General features: G+C 36.8%; 1 protein-coding gene across 1 annotated transcript in view; it reads right to left on the bottom strand.

Moving 5' to 3' along the window:
- Window positions 1–13,186: 13,186 nt before the first annotated feature.
- MAP3K2 (mitogen-activated protein kinase kinase kinase 2) overlaps window positions 13,187–20,449 on the bottom strand; it is a 94,718-nt gene continuing 87,455 nt past the window's right edge. Inside the window, exons 16-17 of the mRNA XM_042954104.1 lie at window positions 16,392–16,569; window positions 13,187–14,939 (exon numbers count right to left, since the gene is read on the bottom strand). Of these exons, the coding sequence (XP_042810038.1) occupies window positions 14,714–14,939; window positions 16,392–16,569 (404 nt within the window). The 3' untranslated portion in view covers window positions 13,187–14,713. The remainder of the gene's footprint in view (window positions 14,940–16,391; window positions 16,570–20,449) is intronic.

Raw genomic sequence — 20,449 nt, 5'->3', positions numbered from 1 at the left:
GGAGTCCTGGAAGTCCTGCTTTCATTTCATGGCATTTCAAGGTGGAGCAAGTGATCAGCTGTGTTAGACGCTGCCAATCAGTTGAGCAAATTGAAGACTGAGATTCAGCCACCGGATTTGTAATGGAGAGATCAGTTCTCAGCTAAATGGCTTTCAGTAAATTGAAGATTTTTTTGGTCCCTGCTCTAAAAGAGTTTCACTCAAGAAGTGGAGGAACCACACCCTACACTGGATTTTCTGCTTCTCTAGTTTTCATCTGATTACAGTACTACATGCCATGTAAAAATCTTGAAAAAAAGGAAAAGCATAGTGAAAGCTATTTAAATCATATACAATGCCACTCGTAGCTATTTACATTTTGGTTTATTTTCTTCCAGGCATTTTTTTTCTATGAGTAGGTGTTTTTATACTATGAAGATGTTACATGGACATATGATTGTATATCCTCCTAAAAACTAAGCCTTTTCACCCTTTGTTAGAATGAATGTTTAATGACTATTTAATTTTTCATGTTATCACTTTATCATGATTTATTTAACGAAACCCTAATTTGGGAGCATTAGAGTAGTTACAATTTATCCTATTATATAAATAGTCCTGTAATGAACATCATCAGATATAAATCTTTAACTCTATCTGGGATTGTTTTCCTAAGTCAAATTCAGAGAAATAGAAATATTGGGTTAAACATATGGACTTTTTAAAAGCTCTTACTGCCAAACCTGCTTAATTTTACTGAAGGAGGTGATGGGGAAGAATGGCCAATCTAACATTTTCATAATTAAGAAAATATTTTGTGAACTAATATTTGACAAAAATATTCAATGGGGGAAGCTTAATCTCTCCAAGAAATGGTGTTGGGGAAACTGGATAACCACGTGCAGAGGAACACTACTCATAAAAATCAGCTCTAAGTGAATTAAAGACTTAAATGTAAAATCTGAGACCTTATAACTCCTAAAAGAAAACATAGGGGGAAAACTCCTTGACATTGCTCTTGGCAACAATTTTTTGGATGTGACACCAAAAGCACAAGTAACAAAAGCAAAAAGAAATAAGTGGGACTACAATAAACTAAAAAGTTTCTGCATGGCAAAAGAAATAACCAAATGAAAAGGCAACTTACAAAATGGGAGAAAATAATTTCAAACTATTTATCTGATAAAGGGTTAATATTCCAAAAAATATAAAGAACTCAATAGCTCAAAAATAAATAATCCAATTTAAAAATGGGCAGTCGAGGAGCACCTGGGTGGTGTGTTAAGTCGGTTAAGCGTCCAACTTCAGCTCAAGTCATGATCTTGTGGTTTTTGAGTTCCAGCCCTACGTTGGGCTCTGTGCTGACAGCTCGGAGCCTGGAGCCTGCTTCAGATTCTGTGTCTCCCTCTTTCTCTGGCCTTCCCTGCTCATGTTCTGTCTGGCTGGCTGTCTCTCTCTCTCTCTCTCTCTCTCTCTCTCCCCCTCTCTCTCTCTCAGAAATAAACATTAAAAAATAAATAAATAAAAATGGGCAGACGAACTGAGTATTTTTCCAAAGAAGACATACAAGTGGCCAACAGACACATGAAAAGATGCTCAACATCACTAATCATCAGGGAAATACAAATCAAAACCACAATGAGCTATCACCTCCACACCTGTTCGAACACTATAAGATATAACAGATGTTAGGGCGCCTGGGTGGCTCAGTTGGTTAAGCGTCTGACTCTTGATATTGGCTCATGTCACAATATCATGGTTCATGCGATGGAGCCTTGAATCAGGCTCAGCACTGACAGCATGGAGCCTGCTTAGGATTCTATCTCTCCCTCTCTCTCTGCCCCTACCCCGCTCTCAAAATAAATAAACTTTAAAAAAAAAGGGACAACAGATGTTGGCAAACATGTGGAGAAAAGGGAACGCTGGTGTACTGTTGGTGGGACTATAAATTGGTACTGCCAGTATTAAAACAGTGTGGAGGTTCCTCAAAAATTAAAAATAGAACTCCCATATGATCCAGGAATCTCACTTCTGGGTATCCATCCTAAGGAAATGAAAACAGGGTCTCAAAGAAGTATCTGCACTCCCATGTTCATTGCAGCAGTATTCACTGTAGCCAAGATATGGAAACAACCTAAGCGTCTGGCAATGTATAAATGAAGAAGATGTGGTGCATATATATACAAAATGAAATATTCAGTCATGAGAAAAAGGGAAATCCTCACATTTGCAATAATATGGATGGACTTTGAGGGCATTATGCTAAGTGAAGTAAGTCAGACAGAGAAAGACAAATACTGTATGGTATCACTTATAAGTAAAATCAAAAAAAAAAAAAAAAATTCTGAACTCATAGAAACAGAGTAGAGCGGTGGTTACCAGGGACTGAAGGGTAGAGGAAATGGGGAGGTGTTGGTCAAGGAGTAAAATTTTCAGCTAGAGATAAGTAAGTTCTAGGGAGTTAATGTGTAAGATGGCAATTATAGTTGATAATACTGTATTATATGCTTAAAAGTTGCTAGACATTAGATCTTAATGTTCTCACCACACACAAAAGAATAGAAATCATGTGACATGATAGATACTGCTGTGGTGTAATCATATTGCAATATATAAGTGTATCAAGTCAACAGATTGTATACCTCAAACTTACACAATGTTGTATGTAAATTATATCTCAATAAAGCTGGGGGAAAATATTTGGTAATAGGCAAAAACACCTACATTTATCATAAAAGTTTAAAAAATTATGTGGAAGCAAAAATAATAACCACTCATAACTCACCCACCACTTGAGTAACATATATATCCTCCCGATATTTTTTCTGTTTTTAAGTGAAAAGTGGGATCATACTATATATCTCATGTAACTTGCTTTCTTTCAGTCAGTAATACATGGTGGAGAGTTCCATCGTATGAATATACTAGTTTATCTGCTCAATATCTGTGATGGTTCATTATGTGTGTCAACTTGGCTGGGTTATGGTGTCCAGTTGTTTGGTCAAACACCAGCCTAGATGTTGCTACTAAGGTATTTTTTAGATATAATTAACATTTACAAGCAGTAGACTTTAAGTAAAGCAGAATATCCTCAATAACACAGGTGGGCTGCATCCATTCAGTCGAAGACCCCAAGAGCAAAGACAGGTTTCCCAAGGAAAAAGGAATTCTGCCTCCAGACAGCAAAACAGTTTTGTCTCTCTGGAGGACCCTAATACAGATTTTGCTAAAGGGAAATGGGGTGCTGCTGTAATAAATAACCCAAATATGGGACCTGGAGGGTGTTGTGCTAAGTGAAATAAGTCAGACAGAAAAAGACAAATCCCTTATTTTACTTATATGCAGAGTCTAAAAAACAAAACAATTGAACCAACCAAAATAGAAACAGACTCATAAATGCAAAGAACAAACTAGTGATTGCCAAAGCCGGGGGGGTGGGGGGCAACATAGTGAAGGGCATTAAGAGGTACAAATTTCCACTTATAAAATAAATAAGCCACAAGGATGAAAAGTCAATAGGGAATACAGTCAACATCGTAATAACTTTGTATGTTGACAGATGGTAACTACGCTTATCATGTGAGCATTTTGTAATGTACAGAATTGTTGAATCACTATGTTGTACACCTGAAACTAATATAAATATATTATGTCGGGGTGCCTCGCTGGCTTGGTTGGTAGAGCATGTGACTCTTGATCTCAGAGTTGTGAGTTCAAGCCTCACATTGGGCATGGAGCCTACTTTAAAATTTTTTTAATTTAAAAAAAATATATTTTGTCAACTATACTCCAATTAAATTTTTTTAACAAAAATATGGGGGTAGCTTTAGAATTAGGTAATGGGTAGAGAATGGGGGAATCTTGAGATGCAGGATAGAAAAAAACTAGAATGCCTTGAAGAGATTGTTGATAGAAACATAGACATTACATGTGACTCTAGTGAGGCTCAGAGGGAAATGAGGATTATGTTATTGGAAATTATAGGAAAGGTGATCCCTGCTATAAAGTGGCAGAGGATTTGGCTGGATTGTGTTCTGTTGGGTAGAAAATAGAACTTGGAAACTATGAATGAAGTTGGATGAAAAGGTCGAAGGTGTGTCCTGGTTTCTCCTTGCTGCTAATAGTAAAACGTGAGAGAAAAAGATAAGTTGAAGAAAGAATTGTGAAGCAGAAAGAAAGAGGGAAGAATGACTGGAGGGCAGCGTAGAGGGCCCCCAGAACGGGCAGGCCCAGGGTGCAAATCTGAGTCTATGGACCACCTCATTGGTTGTGAGGTGGCAGTGTCACCAGCCACTGGGCTCCTCAGGACAGAGCACAGAGATAGCGACGATTATTCTCCAGTCTTAAAATCTAGTGGAACTTGCTCTGCTAGGTTTCATACTTGCTTGGGACCCATGTCCCCTTTTCCCTTTTGACCTCTCTCTTCTGGAATGGCGATGTCCCTCCTCTGCCTGTGCCACCATTGTGCTCTGAAAGCAGATCACTAGTCTGGTTTCAGAGAGGTTCACACATGGAAGGGAATCTTGCTCCAGCATGAACCCTTACCTGGGGTCTTCTCCATAACTGATCCGGGTGATTTAGATGATGAGATTTGAGTTGGTGGTGTTTAGATGAAATGCTGGGCTTAGAGGTGATGCTAGAATGATGAAGACTTTGGGGGATGTTGGGATTGGCTGGATGTATTTTGCATGTGGGGCAGGTATACATTTTTAGGGGCCACAGGGCAGACTATAACGGGTTTGCATCCACACCCCCTGCCCCCGCCCAACAAAAAGATATGTTGAAGTCCTAATCTCCAGTACCTCCAAATGTGACCTTATACAGAAACAGATCTTTACAAAAGGTAGTCAAGTTAAAATAAGGGCATTAGGGTGGACCCTAAACCAACAGGACCAGTGTCCTTCTAAAAGAGGGAAACATACATACACCCAGGGAGGACATCACATGAAGATACTAGTTACGTTGCCATAGCCAAGGAATGCCTGGGGCTACCAGAAGCTAGGGAGAAGCAAGGAAAGATTCCCCTACAGGTTTCAGAGGGAGAACGGTCCTGCTGACACCCTGATTCCAGGCTTCTAGCCTCCAGAGCTGAGACAATACATCTGTTATAAGTCACCCACTCTGTGATACTTTGTTACAATAGCCTCTATTGTTGGGACATGTAAAGCCTCAGTTTTGGGCTTTTATAGACAAATCTTGGCCCATCTGCAACCATTTCCACAGGATTAATTCTTAGAAAATTGCTGGGTGAGAGGATATACAAGATTCTGAAGTTTTTGACTTGCATCACTAAGTTGCCTCTATATGAAGGTATTAATGTAAATGATCTTTAGTACTGTGGGAGTGTCCATTCCTCACACTCTGGTAGTAAGCTTTGTTTTTGTTTTTAATCACTGTTAATTTCTGATTTCGAGAATTAAAGTGTCCATTAAAAGACATGCCAGAGCATGTTAGGTAGGACATTACAGATCTATCCAGGGGAAGATTAATTGCAATGTTTTCCAGGTCAGTCTGTGGTTGGTGTCCTAGAGAGTGATCAACTCAGGCAAAGGAGGGACAATTGAGAACACACTGTGTCAAAAACAGATCTGGACAATCAATCACAGTGGAAATAAATATCAGCTTTATTAACACTCAAAGTGCCATTCATTTATATTCATTCCAAAGTCCAGAAGGTTACTCAGAGTAAGCCTTTGCACCACAATCTTTCAAAAAAATGAACTAACATGTAAGAAAAAGCAATTTTCATTGTGCTAATTATTGCAGGCCTTCATGCACAAGAAATCTAAACAAAGATGTGAGCCAACAATATACAAATTTCCATATAAACAAAGTCATTGATCACTAACAAAATATAAACATGGTTTCCTTTCACATTAGATTTCAAAAAAAAAGCTATTTACCAGCAAGAAAAAATAAGTACATAAAAATTGTAAAACTCAGAAATTTTATACATTTTTACAAGCACAATTTCGAATGAACAACACAAAGTCAAAATGTGCATGAAATGTGGCACATACCACACTGTATCTGGCTTCTGGTAGGTTTTTCTAATCATACCGGCTCCTTGTAACATAATACGTTTAGTGACATTCAACTTCAACAGTGGACTTTATTCCTAATACAAATAATTTTTACGTGGTACCGCATATTAAAAACAAGGCTTTCCTTAAGTACAATAACATTGTCAGATTGGAAATTTAATTTCCAATTCTTTTTCTGCCAGTTACTTAAAATACACAGTACACTAAAGACACAACAATGTATGTTCAAACTTTTCTAAACCAATTTATAGTCAATTACAGAGGATCACAATATGTCAATGTACTGTTTTATAAATGTGGTCTGATTTTGCCCAGTAAGAGAAAAACTAAAAGTTTAAATCTTTAGGGTAGAATATAGGAAAATACCCAAAAACAACAGGACAGGCCAACAGCAACTGCAGCTATAAAAAATCTTGACATCTCTTCAAGACAATTTAGTTTCTCACATTTTTTCATAGCTTTGAGGATTCAAAGGCCATTTTGTGGACAGTGTTCTTGCTACTGCTTTAAAACCTAGTTTTCCTCTTAATTTGCATTTCACAGAATTCTCACAGGAGAATTCAATTCCCTTCCTTGCAAGAGTATTTTAATTGATATCTAAGTAAATTTGCATCCAATTCTGGAAATACAAATACATTTTAAATGGTTAAAAACAAAATTAAAAAAATATTTTCGATCAGCCAGCTGAAAATATATTCATATAGTAAATAATCTCTCAGAAAGCTTTTATATATATTTAATTATTCTAACTAAACAGTACGCATATAAAACAAGTTCATAAAAATGTAGAAATAAAATGAAAATAAGAAATTACTGGGATATATACATGTGCCTACAGACAGAAAAAGACATCTCCACACACACATCCCCTGATACACAGAGTTACAAGCATACTTTCAACTTAGTCATGATTTTAGAATACATATAAAATCAGAAAGCGATGTTGAACTCCTGAGTTCTCCAACAAAGATAGAACCATAGATAAGTATACTTTGTAAAAGCAAGAAAGTCCATTTAAGTCAGTAATAGCAGTGCAGTTACTGATGGCTACATCTTGAAAGAAGTTAAAACATAAAGACACAGACAGTAGTTCAATGCACGCATTCATGATACTCATACACCCATCAACAATTATTGGTCAGAGTAGTAAATCAGTGTACAAATTAAACATTTCCAAAAATGTGCAAAAGTCAACTTTGATAGGAAAAAAACACCTTTGTACATAATTATAAACTGCCCAGCATTCAACTGAGATTAAAAACGTTTACAGAGATCAACTAATAGATTAAATATAGACAATTTAATGGCTACATTAAAAAATGTACATTAGGTCAAAGGGTAAATTTACAAATTGATAATCATAGTTTGCAACAATTAAAAGTTTATTCTCAAATTTATCCAAGTTTACTTTTATTTACAATGATACTTGAATAAAAAGAACCATGTGAAATGTAAGAGATGTCAGACATTAAAAGTATTTTTGGTATTAACTCTTATAATATTTCAGAATGCAGGCTAGCAAATTTTAAAACCAATAGCAATAGAAAAAATGTAAACCTTTTACTTACTAATTAAGATTGTATTACAAACAACTGTTTGTTTTTAAAGAAGTATTCTTATCTGTAGACACTGTACTTGCACTTGAACAGGGTATATTGCAAGGGTTTGGCCCACTTTCCTTTGCCCATAAGCCTTTCCAGCTCAAATGTTTCCACTAGCTCTCTCTTCCTATTCCAGGTGGAAAAGTCTTTGGAAAAATTAGAATATGTCAAATCCATTTTGGAGCCTAAGTATCTAATAGAGCTTAAGATGGGACTCTGTTACTTCTCTCTCCCCTCCAAGTAATACATACGCTAAAATCACCACTAGTTACATGTTTTCTTTTCTTTTTTTTTAATTCTAAAAAAATATAAAGGAACACAAAAGTGCTTTTCAGTTTAGTCACAAACTTTACCATTCTCAACTGGCATAAAGGGACTAAGAAATCCTTATCTGGGGACGAATTCTGCACGTATACTGAAGAGCAGGCTCTTCCTTATGTTCCAAAATGTCTATGGCACAAAGCAGACGTCAGCCCATAACCTACTTTTCTTCACAGCTTTCTTAAAAGCCCCTCAAGTCAAACACAAGTTCATAAATGTTAAGACACAAGGAAGAAAGTATGCCACCAACCTGAGGCATCACATGTCAACGTATACGTATATGCATCTATGGTCAAATGACAATAAGATTGGCACATGTACAAGCTCAAGTTTGTAATGTTTATATAGTTCCATAATAGTTGAAGTAAGTTCTGTATGTCTAAATGCAAATACTGAGCACCTGTCTTTTTACTTGAAGGATAGATTGAGATACAAATTCTACAAGTACCTGCTTTATCACAATTATACTATTAGCTTACAGGTGGGCAGAAGTAACAGTGATCATCATTTTGGCTATGTGTGCAGGGAATATAAAAGCTTTGGTTTAAAGTGATTCTGATAATACACATTGTGAATACAAACAAGGAGTCATCAGGCATAGGGAATAACAGTACTCACTGACTAGATGCCTTTGCCATTATAAACTAAAGTATCATACTACTATCAATTAAAATGCATAATTATGAAAAATATGAAGACTTACATGAGACTGTATACAGGCAACAAATAAAAATGTATTCTTTTCTTTACTCTAGCTATGACTCCTCCCTCAACTTTCTGAGACTGAACCATGTCTGCTCTATCACCAAGAGAAGATTCTCTAGACTCCCCTGAGAGCTCATCACCATCTACAGCTCTGACAGGTGAGTATGGAGAGATGGTTGGCCCTGATACTTTCCACCTCTACTATGGCATACCGTCCAGACCATGGCAGAAGTCAAAGCAAAACTAAAGCAACTATGAAGTAGGAACAGTGGCTTCACAGCACGCCTTCTCAGCCAACCAAAAAGAGGTATAAGACAATTTCCTTTTGAATACTTGGTAAGCTAAGGAAGCTTGTTTTCATAATGTCTGGAAGAATTTCTATTCCAAAGAGCTCATGAAGAACTATGCAAAATCAATTATTTTCTATTTCAGAATTATATATAAGCTATTATACACACACACAAATTCAATTTTAATCTACTTTTACCAACCAAAAGCTTGGCAATTTACAATAAATATCTTTATTAAACAATCACTTGTACTAGCTACTTGTGGAAAATATGCTGGCGTTCCTACCTGAAGACAATTACACTCACCCACATCAGTAGGTCATACACTTTTCAGTTCTTCTAAGAACAGAGACTAATCTAGTTGAACATTCATACCTTTCCCTCCTTCCCAGCCCTGCCCCAACTCCCACGTGCACACAGACACACACACAGACACACACACAGACACACACACACACACACACACACACACACAGTCTCTCTCTTCACAGAAAAGTAAGAGTTTTTAGTCAAAATGTTAATTAAAAGTAAGGATCAGAACTGCTATCCCTGGATTCCTTGCGCATTGCCCTAAGTCTCATTGCCTTAACATTTGTAAACCATTTAAATCACCTCTTTAGGGCAAAATTAACCATTCTAGCCCTGCTATGAAAATCATCATTGAACCATGATATACAAAGAATTTGGACAGTGCCAATGTGACTGACAGTCAAGTTACCAACCTGCAAAAAAATCTGCTATGTCTCTTTAGAATTAGAATACCTCTTTCTATCCTTATCGTAGGCATTCAGGTCTAGTGGAGACTGCACTTTGTCTATCATAGACTAACGCTAATGTTTCTCTTCTAACATATATAGATGTAAAATATGTACATATATATATGTAAAATAAAAAGAGGTAGAAAAGGGTAGGAGGAAGCAGGCATTAAGAAAGATTTAAGGGTCAATATACAGTCCCAAGGCCAAATGAACTCTTGAAGCCTACTGATTTTGGAAAAACCTTCATTTCGGTGGGTAACTTGAATTATTATTGATATAAAATAAAATTAAGGCATACAGAGAAAAAGGCACTACCAAAAATGAACAATTAAATTGCTTTTCGTTAACAGTTAATCAATCTTAAAATTCAAATAAATACGAACATTACATCTGTAAAAAGGCCAAACTTAATATAAAATAATGAGGTCTCAAGACACTGTCCTGATCCTGGCATATGTAACACTGTTGACAGGATTCAATTTCTATCAAATGTTTTGGGCATTTTAATAGTTTAGACTAAAAAAAAAAATTTATTTTCTCTTTGAAAGAAAAAGCAGGGAAAAAAACCTATGGAATTTATGCCCCTCATCACGGGAATTGAGTAGGTACTGAACTTTTATATAAGAGGGAGTTCTGAGAAAGAGGCCGCCTGACCCCAGAGGGTCCCTCCAATTTGGGGATACTTTTAATCTCTGTTAATGACATTTTAGTTTGTAACAGCCAGATTACCCAAAATTGCTTTCCCCTCATTTCATAAAAAACAACAGCATTTTAAAACATCACTGCTGGGGGCACCTGGGTAGGTTAACTGGTAAAGTGTCCAACTCTTGATTTCCGATTCGATTTCAACTCAGGCCGTGATCTCATAGTTTGTGAGTTCCAGCCCCACGATGGGCTACGCACTGACAGTGCGGAGCCCGCTTGGGAAGCTTGCTCTCTCCTCTCTTTGCCCCTCTCCCACTCCCTCTCTCTCAAAATAAATAAGTAAACATTTAAAGAAAAAAGAATTTTAAAAAATCAGTGCTAAACTTTCAGAGTTAGGGTATGCCATAAAATAAGAATCCATTTGCCCATGTTTCCTCCTAGACTGTGACCTACTTAAGGGATAAGTTAATCTAGTACCTGACATAATAAACCACAATTATTGAATAAGCAAGTGAAAAAGACTCACCCTCTTTAAAAGAAATTGATAGATTCCTATATTTGATTGACACCAGGTGACTGTGTATCCAGCTACTGGTCTCTAGACCCCAAATGAAACCATTGGCACAGAGCTCTTCTGTGGGTCAATCTGCATCTGACGAACATCTTGGCTTTTGCACCCAAGCTTGGTCATCCCTATAAACTATTCAGATTTGATTTTCTTAGTGTCTTCACATATCTTATAACAATTCCATCTCAGAAGTACTACAGACCACACCTGACATATATAAAAGCTAAAGCAGCAGAGAGCTATTAACGAAATAATTCCACCTTCTTCATGTACTTTCTATTGGTAATAAAATAAAGCCTCCCTCATGTGAAAGCCAATTCAAGTTTTCATTTTCTTTTATATTTCTGTCTATGCATTAACATTCCAATCTCATAGAAATTATGTAAGGTTGACTGCCTTTGAGAACTTTCTAAGGCATTTTCAAGTTAGAAACATGTTTTATAAATGAGAAAAATTGAAAAATTTTCAAGATATTCATACTGAAAATTTCAAAGTCTGTATACTTTTAAATACATTTTAAAGAATTACCATCAAAATTTCCATTAGTCATTGTGATGTTTTTTAACCCTTTTATTCAGTACAGTTTGTTTGCAATGTAAAAGATCTTGTATTTGGTCCAAGCCTAAGTCATGCCATTTTGAATCTCTCAAGGCCTACGTAGAAAGGTATTTCCTGAAAAGCACATATAAGACTGCTAGTGAATCTTCTCCAGCACCAAAAAGTCTGCCACTATCAAAGCAGAACACATTTTAAAGGCACAAAGTCAGCAGTCTGGCCATTTTCCAGCCTCAGCAAAGAAATATTACAGTATAGAAGAATCAGTTGTGCATTTAAAAAACAAAATACATTGAGTCATCTTTAAAAGTTCAAATTTCATTTGTTGATCCATACCATTATTAGAAAGAAAAAATTGGAGTGTTATATTTAACTGCCCCTAATTGGGGGGGGGGGGCGAGGTTCTTTTAAAATTTTTTTTTTTTTTTTAATTTACTTCTGGTCTTTCACACCTCATCCCACTTCAAGCTTTTTTGTTCTAGTAGTTTTTGTATAATATATTAACTTTTATTGTGGTTTTGGTACCTTTACAACTTGTTTGAAATAAATTCACATCACATTTTATATAGCAATTCTGTAAACTATTAGTCTATTTTAAAGTCTTTACATAAAGAACGATACTTTCCCACATTTTCCTTATAAAACAAAGGTCTTCTGCAGCAGTGTTAAAGCAGTAATTCTTTTCAGGTGAATTTATTTTCTATGGCACTTAGAGAAGGAAAAAGAGACTGAAGAAAGCAAATGATTTTGCTTTGGGTTTCACAGTCCCCCAAGATTTCTCTCTAAAGAGCATCTGTCTCATATTCTACACTGCTGGTTACCCTGACAGACCAAAAATGAGCCCAAAGGAAATCAAGACTACACAAGACAAAGGAATGAAGGAAAAGCCCACTGGTCCAGATACCATCTTGCTCAAGCAGAAGAGATGCCTTCACTCATAAAAGATAAAGAAATTATAATAGATCCACATCCTTGGTTACTATGTTTATAGCACAAGATTTGGCAGTTGATTTTCCAGGGGAAGGGCCACTAATTCATATTCTTCTTTGTAAGCTGCTTCCTTTGATTATGAGGGTATGGGAGAAACTTTGACAAGCATATTTGTGCTTTGACTTTTTTCTCAGCCTAGCTAGTGGTATTTCAAATATTCCTACAGAAAAGGCCAGATAGGACCTTGATATAGGAAACCAAGATCTACCTATCTTCAGAAGCAAAGTAATTTAAAAGAGTCCCTAGAAGAGCATACCTTTAAGCAGAAAATAAAATACCAGAGCTCCTTATGAACCCTATAAAAGGCAACACATTTAGGGCCTCCAGAAAGACTATTTTCTAACCTTTAAAAATAAAGCACTTAGCACTTGCTTTAATATGCTGAAAAAATCGCAAGTAGCCAAATTACTGATGTTATTGATATTTTTCAGTAGCATAAGTCCATTAGAGCTAGTGGGAGTTTCCCAGCTGCCTCTTTCCACTGGATGCCCTTGCTCTTAGGGGATACGCTGTACTAGAAATACCTTAAACCTTCCCATAAAATAGTTAATACTCTTTTCTGATATGCTTTGCTTTTCTCACAATTATGAACTGACTTTTGAGGAAAGAATACATACAGGGTTTAACAGGTTCTGTGTTTAAATTCATTTTGTTTCTACAATGGAAGGTACTGGTTTTGGTGTAATATGCAGCTGGTAAGGAAAGAATTGCTATCTGATGTTTGTTGAGATTGCTCACCCTTGACTTAAAGTAGTGGTATCTGCTCTTGTAAAACCCTCATCATGCACTGCGCATCACTTTCTCTCTGAAATTTACTTTTTGCAAGGACCCTGCTCTGCAAATGGCTGTTTTCAGTTTATAACTGGGGCTGGTCTTTGCATCCGGGTTCTCAACTTCAGCACTTTTAACATTTTGGGCAGGATAGTTCTTTACTTGGGGAACAGGGTTGCTGTACTTGTATTGTACAGTGTAGTTTGTTTGGCAGCGTCCCTGGCTTTGGGACACCAGATGCCACTAACATCCTTCTAGTTGTGACAGGAAAAATCATTTCTGGGCACTGCCAAATGCAAAGCAAAAGTAACCTCATCTGACACGTGGGAACCACTATTTTACATGGTAACTATTTTTTGGTGCTTTAGTATTCTGTGATCCCAAGAACAAGGATTTTATCTCATGACACTAGCTGTAACACATGATACTCCAAGTTAAATTCTTAGTTCCCAAAGAATGTTATCCATGGGGAATCAGGAGCTAGAAACAGGGAAATACAGTATACATGATTTTGATTATTTCTTTTTTCCCTTAATTTTGGGACTATCTACCTCTGATAAAGAACACAGTTGCAAATATACTAAACAATATTTAGTTCTTCTTTTCCTTATTTCTTTTGACTGGCAAATGTGGTTTCATCCGCTCGCATGCTGATATAGAGCAATCTTTTTTTGCCGTTTAATTTGGATTTGCTCACTGACTTCCCATATCTGCTTTAAACTAAAATAGTACCGGTTTTTTTTTTTTGTTTTTTTTTGTTTTTTTTGTTTTTTTTTTTAAGCAGAAAGCTATCCCTCAAGGTTTACAGATTCCAGTAACATGGATCTATTATAGTGTATTTGCTTATTATACTGGTTAGAATTAACAAATAAACATACCTCTTAGAGATTCATATTTTCTATCGAGATTCCTACTGAGCAAAAAGCTTGGTAGACAGAGGTTAGGATCTAAAGAATACAGATATAAGAAGGAACCTATATTCTTTAAGTTGAGTACCTACCCTAAACTCAAGTTTAGGGCTCAACCCCAAAAATGAGGATCTATTTTAAATACTATCACTAAAAACTACAAATCATACATCATTTTCTTCTCCTTGTTTTTCATGTCTTCCCAATCACCACAAATCAATCGGTCAGTGACGCAGGGAAAGACTCTACAATCTTTAGGTATTTTAAATGATTTGTTTGTACTAAAAAGAGTGACTATGTACTAAAGTGCTTTTATCTCTCTGAACCACATCAGTACATTATAAAAAATTAAAAAAAAAAAAAAAGGAGTTTCAAGTTCTTGAAAGGGAAAAAAAAGATTAAATATAAAAAATTTAGGTTACTATTATTAAACAAACTTAACCAAGAATCAAGAGAAATACTTTCCCTCTTGTCTTTTTCTCCCCATCTCTCTTTTTTATAAAAAAGAAAAGTGCAGTCAGAGAGAAGGTGAATGAATTGATGGGAGCTGGGTAGAGGCACAGTAGAGGTACCGGCTGCTAGTGATAATGCACAAACATGTGCCTTAATAGTTCATCAGCTGAAGGTCTCAGTTTGGCCTCTATAAAGATCCGTTTGAGGAAATCTCGAGTATAGTCTGAGACATGAGGTGGCAGCTTTGGGTTTGTTGGCTGAGTGGCAATTTTAAAGATGGCAGCCATAGCTTCAAATTCTGCCCAAGGAGGCTTTTCAGTTAGCATTTCCACCACAGTACAGCCCACACTCCTAGAAAAAAAAAATTACACAAACAGTATCACCATGAAGGAAAGTCACTTAATGACACGAGAAACAGGACTGAAGTCCATATACATTTAAATACAACTTGACTTCAAGTTTAAAGTTTCATTGAAGGATTATGATTATATAAAACTAAAATTTAAAGGTAAAATCAATGAAAATAAACCACGATAAGGGCTAATTCAAATGGTTAGGCAGAGAACATTATTAATTTTATAATTTTTGCTTGATATTATATAATTCTCTAACCTGATTATTAAATATTACTTTTGTCTTACAAAGGACACAAACATTAGAAATTCTGTTTGCCTTGGGGCACCTGGGTGGCTCAGTTGGTTAAGCGCTGGACTTCAGGTCATGATCTCACAGTTCATGAGTTTGAGCACCACATCAGACTCTGTGCTGACAGCTCAGAGCCTGGAGCCTGTTTTGGATTCCATGCCTCCCTCTCTCTCTGCCCCTCCCTCACTTGTGCTCTGTCTCTCAAAAATAAACATACATAAAAAAAAATCTTTTTAATAAAAATAAAAAGAATAAAAAAAAAAGAAACTATTTGCCTTTAGGTGCCTAAAATGATTAATCTATTAAACACTTTTCTCAGTGAGAAATAGAAAATAACCATTTTATGTTCTCACTTAAAATTATTAAAAAACTAAAGATTAACTGAATTACAAGATACTAGCAAAAAAGGTTAATAACTTTCAAAGATCTTCAGGGAAATAAAATGAAGATAGTTTTCTAATGCTGAAATCTGCTTTAGATGAAATCCTGTCTAAAGAAAGGAAAACAGGTTCAAAAACTCCTTTTGTTTAATTATTAAGCCACAAAGAAGCAAAATGAAGGGGCACCTGGGTGGCTCAGTCAGTTGGGCGTCCAGCTTCAGCTCAGGTCATGATCTCATAGCTTGTGAGTCTGAGCCCCCGCATTGGGCTCTGTGCTGACAGCCCAGAGCCTGGAGCCTGCTTCAGATTCTGTGTCTCCCTCTCTCTCTCTGCCCCTCCCCCGCTCACACTCTGTCTCTCTCTCCTTCAAAAATAAATAAACATTAAAAAAAAAAAAAGCAAAATGAAAATGATAGTAATCCTTGTAATCCTGACATCTGATTTTTAAAAAAAATTGTTAACGTTTCTTTATTATTGAGAGACAGAGACAGAGCATAAGCATGGGAGGGGCCAAGAGAGAGGGAGACACAGAATCCAAAGCAGGTTCCAGGCTCTGAGCTGTGAGCACAGAGCCCGATGTGGGGCTTGAACCCACAAACAGTGCGATCATGACCTGAGCCGAAGTCTAGCGCTTAACGACTGAGTCACCCAGGCACCCTTCCTGAAATCTGATTTAAAAGTACAAAAGATTATCTAAGTCTGGCTCAGTAATTTCCATTTTAGGTGGAATTATGTAAGAAGGTAAGTGTTTTCAGGCAAAACTAGCATCAAAACCTACCAGATGTCTGCTTTTCTGCCATAGCCTTCTCCACTAATTACTTCAGGGCTCATCCAGTATGGTGTGCCTGTGACAGACTTCATCCCTGTCCCCGAAAGACAAATGGTTTGAAGTCGTTTGCTGGCCCCAAAATCTCCCAGTTTGACGTTGCCTGTTGAATCTCGCAGAATATTTGCACCTAAAAATACAAAAACATCCTCAATTCATTATTTTTATTGGCTGTTTAAAAAATTTTTTTCATTTTTTTTTTAATGTTTATTTATTTTTGAGACAATGCGAGAGACAGAGTGCAAGCAGCAGAGGGGCAGACAGAGGGAGACATAGAATCCGAAACGGGCTCCAGGCCCTGAGCTGTCAGCCCAGAGCTGGACACGGGGCTCAAACTCACAAACCGTGAGATCATAACCCGAGGCGAAGTCGGACACTTAACCAACTGAGCCACTTAGGCGCCCCTAAAATTTTTAAAAAAACAATGGTAGAGAATTACTTAGTAGACTCTTCAGTCTGTCTCCAAATGCTTTTCGTCTTCCGAGCAGTACCTGGCATGATGCCAGTCACACAGCCAGGGCTCATTAAGGACTTACTGCACAAACACTGAATTTTTAGAGTCAGCTCTGTACACTTCAGGAACTAAAAAGCTTCGCCCACTGAAAAGGACTGGAGTGTGTGGGAGGCGAGGATGACAAAGAAAAAAGGGGAAAGAGTTAAGAATGTGAAGCTCAGAGAAGGATGCAGAAAGCAACAGCAGGCTTTTGGCCCCAGTTTCTCTGAAACAAAGCGAGAAGCCCATGCTACAGCTTCTCTCCCTGAGGAGCTAGCTCCTCCTCAGGGACTTCCTGGGGGGACCTTCATAATCAACAATTTCTAGCACTTTCCCCACTACTATAATTTAATGTTAGTTGTCTGACATTTTACAGTTTTTCTTAGTACTTACTGGGTTTTGTTTTATACTAATTTTATTTCTCAGTTTCTCTAAGTTAGCTTTGAGCTGTTTTAAAATTTCACTTTTATAATAAACTTCTAATTGTATTTACTATAAATTGCTCTTGCTCGAGGGGCATGAGATAGTGTTTGCTGAGTTCCACACTGAAAGTTACTCTTCCCCCGTTTCCATACCGCACTCTTTGGAAGAAGCTCACTATGCACAATCCCCAGTTAAGGTGCTCAAGGCTGACCAGCTACATAAATTATTTGTAATTATTCTGCAAAGGACATTTGTCTCCTCTCTCCCATTTATTCATTCAACCCTTCATTTATATAAATACACATATTTTCTTTTGTGTATAAATACACATATTTATTTTATACTCTGAGTTATACTCAAATATGGCATCATGTTTTTGCTCAAGTTGTTCCAGCTCTGACCATTGGGAGCTCTTTGTATTGGCTCCTGTGTCCCTTGGCCATACCCTGAATCACTTGTTCTTGTTTGTTTTGGGTTTTGTGGGTATTTAAAAGCATTTTCTTACTTTCTGGCACTAAAAGGTGCTCCCGGCTCAACTTGTGTATTTCCTGCACCAGTCCTAGAATCAGTCATTCCTCCAAGGAGCCCTGGTTCCTTTTAGTGGAGAATGGTATCAGAAATCAAGATCTAGGTGCTATGTTAATTTATTCTTATTCTTTATTCTTCCCTTTATCATTTTAAAATTCAATCTTTCTTCGGGGATTGTAGATCTGGTTTCTGTCTTATATAAATTATTTCTATTCTCATTTTTAGCTTCTTCAATACACATGTTCTTTTTTTGTTGTTAATTTTTTTTTTTAATGTTCGTTTATTTTTGAGAGAGAAAGAGAGACAAAGCATGAGCAGAGAAGGGGCAGAGAGAGAGGGAGACACAGAATCTGAAGAAGGCTCTAGGATCTGAGCTGTCAGCACAGGGTCTGATGCGGGGCTCAAACTAACAAACCGTGAGATCATGACCTGAGCTGAAGTCAGACACTTAACCGACTGAGCCACCCAGGCACCCCCATAACATGTTCTTAAATAAGCAATTTATTGTATTAACATATCAGTTCTAATCTTTAAGCTTTACTTCAATTTTCATTTTTTAAGTCTTCCATTACCTTAACTATATTTTATATTTAAAAAAAACTCCTTATTTGTCCTTTTATCCTTTTTTTTTTAATGGCCTCTAAGAAGGAGAGTGAACAGTAGAGAAAATACGCATTATAGAAGAGAGAGAATGTAAACTGTGCATTCCCCACCATGGACTTCTGTACTTGTCTTTCTGTTCTTCCAGAAAACTCCCCAGCTAGTCAGCAATGACTCCCCAGAGCCTCTCTCCAGGGGAGGGTCCAGGATCCATTCTCTATATGCCATGAGACTAAGCGTGCTATAAGGACACCAGTGATCCTCAAAAACAGCACACTGCCTATTTAACATCTCCCACCACTCAAAACTTGCAGAGACATTCTGTCAAAAAAGCCACTCCCTATAAAATGATTAGCCAGAGGAAGGACAACAAACCAGCCAGCTTTTACTGTCAATGAGATGGGAAGAACAATCCCAGGCAGGTCACAGACTGGGGGAGCCATGGACACAGACTGGGAAAGCCATGGAGTAATCACCAATGACGAACCAATGTCCATTCTTATGAACGCTGAGGAGAAACTGTGTAGCCAAGCTACCCAAATAACTTTGCAACTTTTTAAAGCTAATTTTAAGTACATTAGAAGTAGGCTTTTAAGGAGACTTTTCAAACACACAAAAGCATACACAAGAATATAGTACCCACAATCTTTCCCCACCAGTACGTATACTGCTAGCTACTCCCCCTCATATTATCTGAAGCAAATTCAACACACCAGGATCAACAAATAGTTTAGTACCTATCTTTAAAATATAAACTCTCATCACACCTAAGAGGATGGACAGTAACTCTTTAATATTATTAAATATATGCTATTTTTAACATTAAAAAAATCAATCCAAATAAGGTCCATACATTGAGACTCACTGATCTTTTAAGTCTTTCCTAATCTAAAGTTCCCTCTAATCCCTTTTTTTCTTTGTAATTTATGAACAATCTGAACTGTTTGCCTATAGCTTCCTTATGGTCCAGATCTTGCTGTCTCCATCCCAAGGAGTCATTCTACATATGCATCTGTGCTATATGTGTTCTATAATTCGTAGCTGAATCTAAGAGGCTTGATCAGATTCAGGTTCAGTTTTGCTTTTTGTTTTGCAGAACCACCTACATGGATGATGATGTATTATTCTACAAATAGGAAGTACATAATGCTGGACTGGCTTTGTTTTAGTGATGTCAGCAACTGTTCATATTTAGTGCTTACATCTATTAATTCCTAAGTGGTTGCAAAATGATACTATTCTATTATTCTTTTCTCATTTGTTAGCCAACACACTTCTATAAAGATGTTTCCTTTCATCCACTATTTGGTCCTCTGTAGTACAGTTTGTAACAGAAAAGCAGAATAAAGGAACCCGATTATAAAATAATGAGCTGGTTCCTAGCAACAATGATCAATTCGTTTTTATCCTAAGTTTCATTATGAACTCATGGATTTAAACTTTAAAAGCAACCAACTATCTTTCCTTTTCCCTCATCATTTAAAAATTGCACAATTAAAAAAAATAAAAGTAAAAATAAAAACTGCACATTATAAAAACTTGGGAAATACAGAAAGTAAAACGTATGAAAAGAAAACAACTATCACTCATCCTGCCATTTTGAAATAATCACTGTTAATTATATGGAAATTGTTCTCCTGGGTTGTACTTTAATCTTGCAAACTTAAGATGACATTGCATATCCAGTTTTATATCTTGCTTTTCTCTTATCAACCTATTTGCCCTGTAATGCTTTTAAATCTGCTTGCTTCCAGCCTCCTCATTTACCGGAATGGCAAGGTTAGAAGAGGACCCACTGAGGGGTAGCTGCCCTCAGGTCCTCTACCTTTCCTCATTATGAAAACTAAAGAGAAACTGGCTTGAATAGAAGTGATTCCTAATAGAATAATTTGCAATCAAAAATCTCCCTACGTGGTTCTTGAAGCTATCAGGTTTTGTACTTGACAACTGAGGTGAAAGACTATTT

This window comes from Panthera leo, chromosome C1 (genome assembly GCF_018350215.1).
Source record: "Panthera leo isolate Ple1 chromosome C1, P.leo_Ple1_pat1.1, whole genome shotgun sequence".
NCBI lineage: Eukaryota > Metazoa > Chordata > Mammalia > Carnivora > Felidae > Panthera > Panthera leo.
Note: the sequence above shows the minus strand (reverse complement) of the source record. Positions and strands in the feature narration are given on the sequence as shown.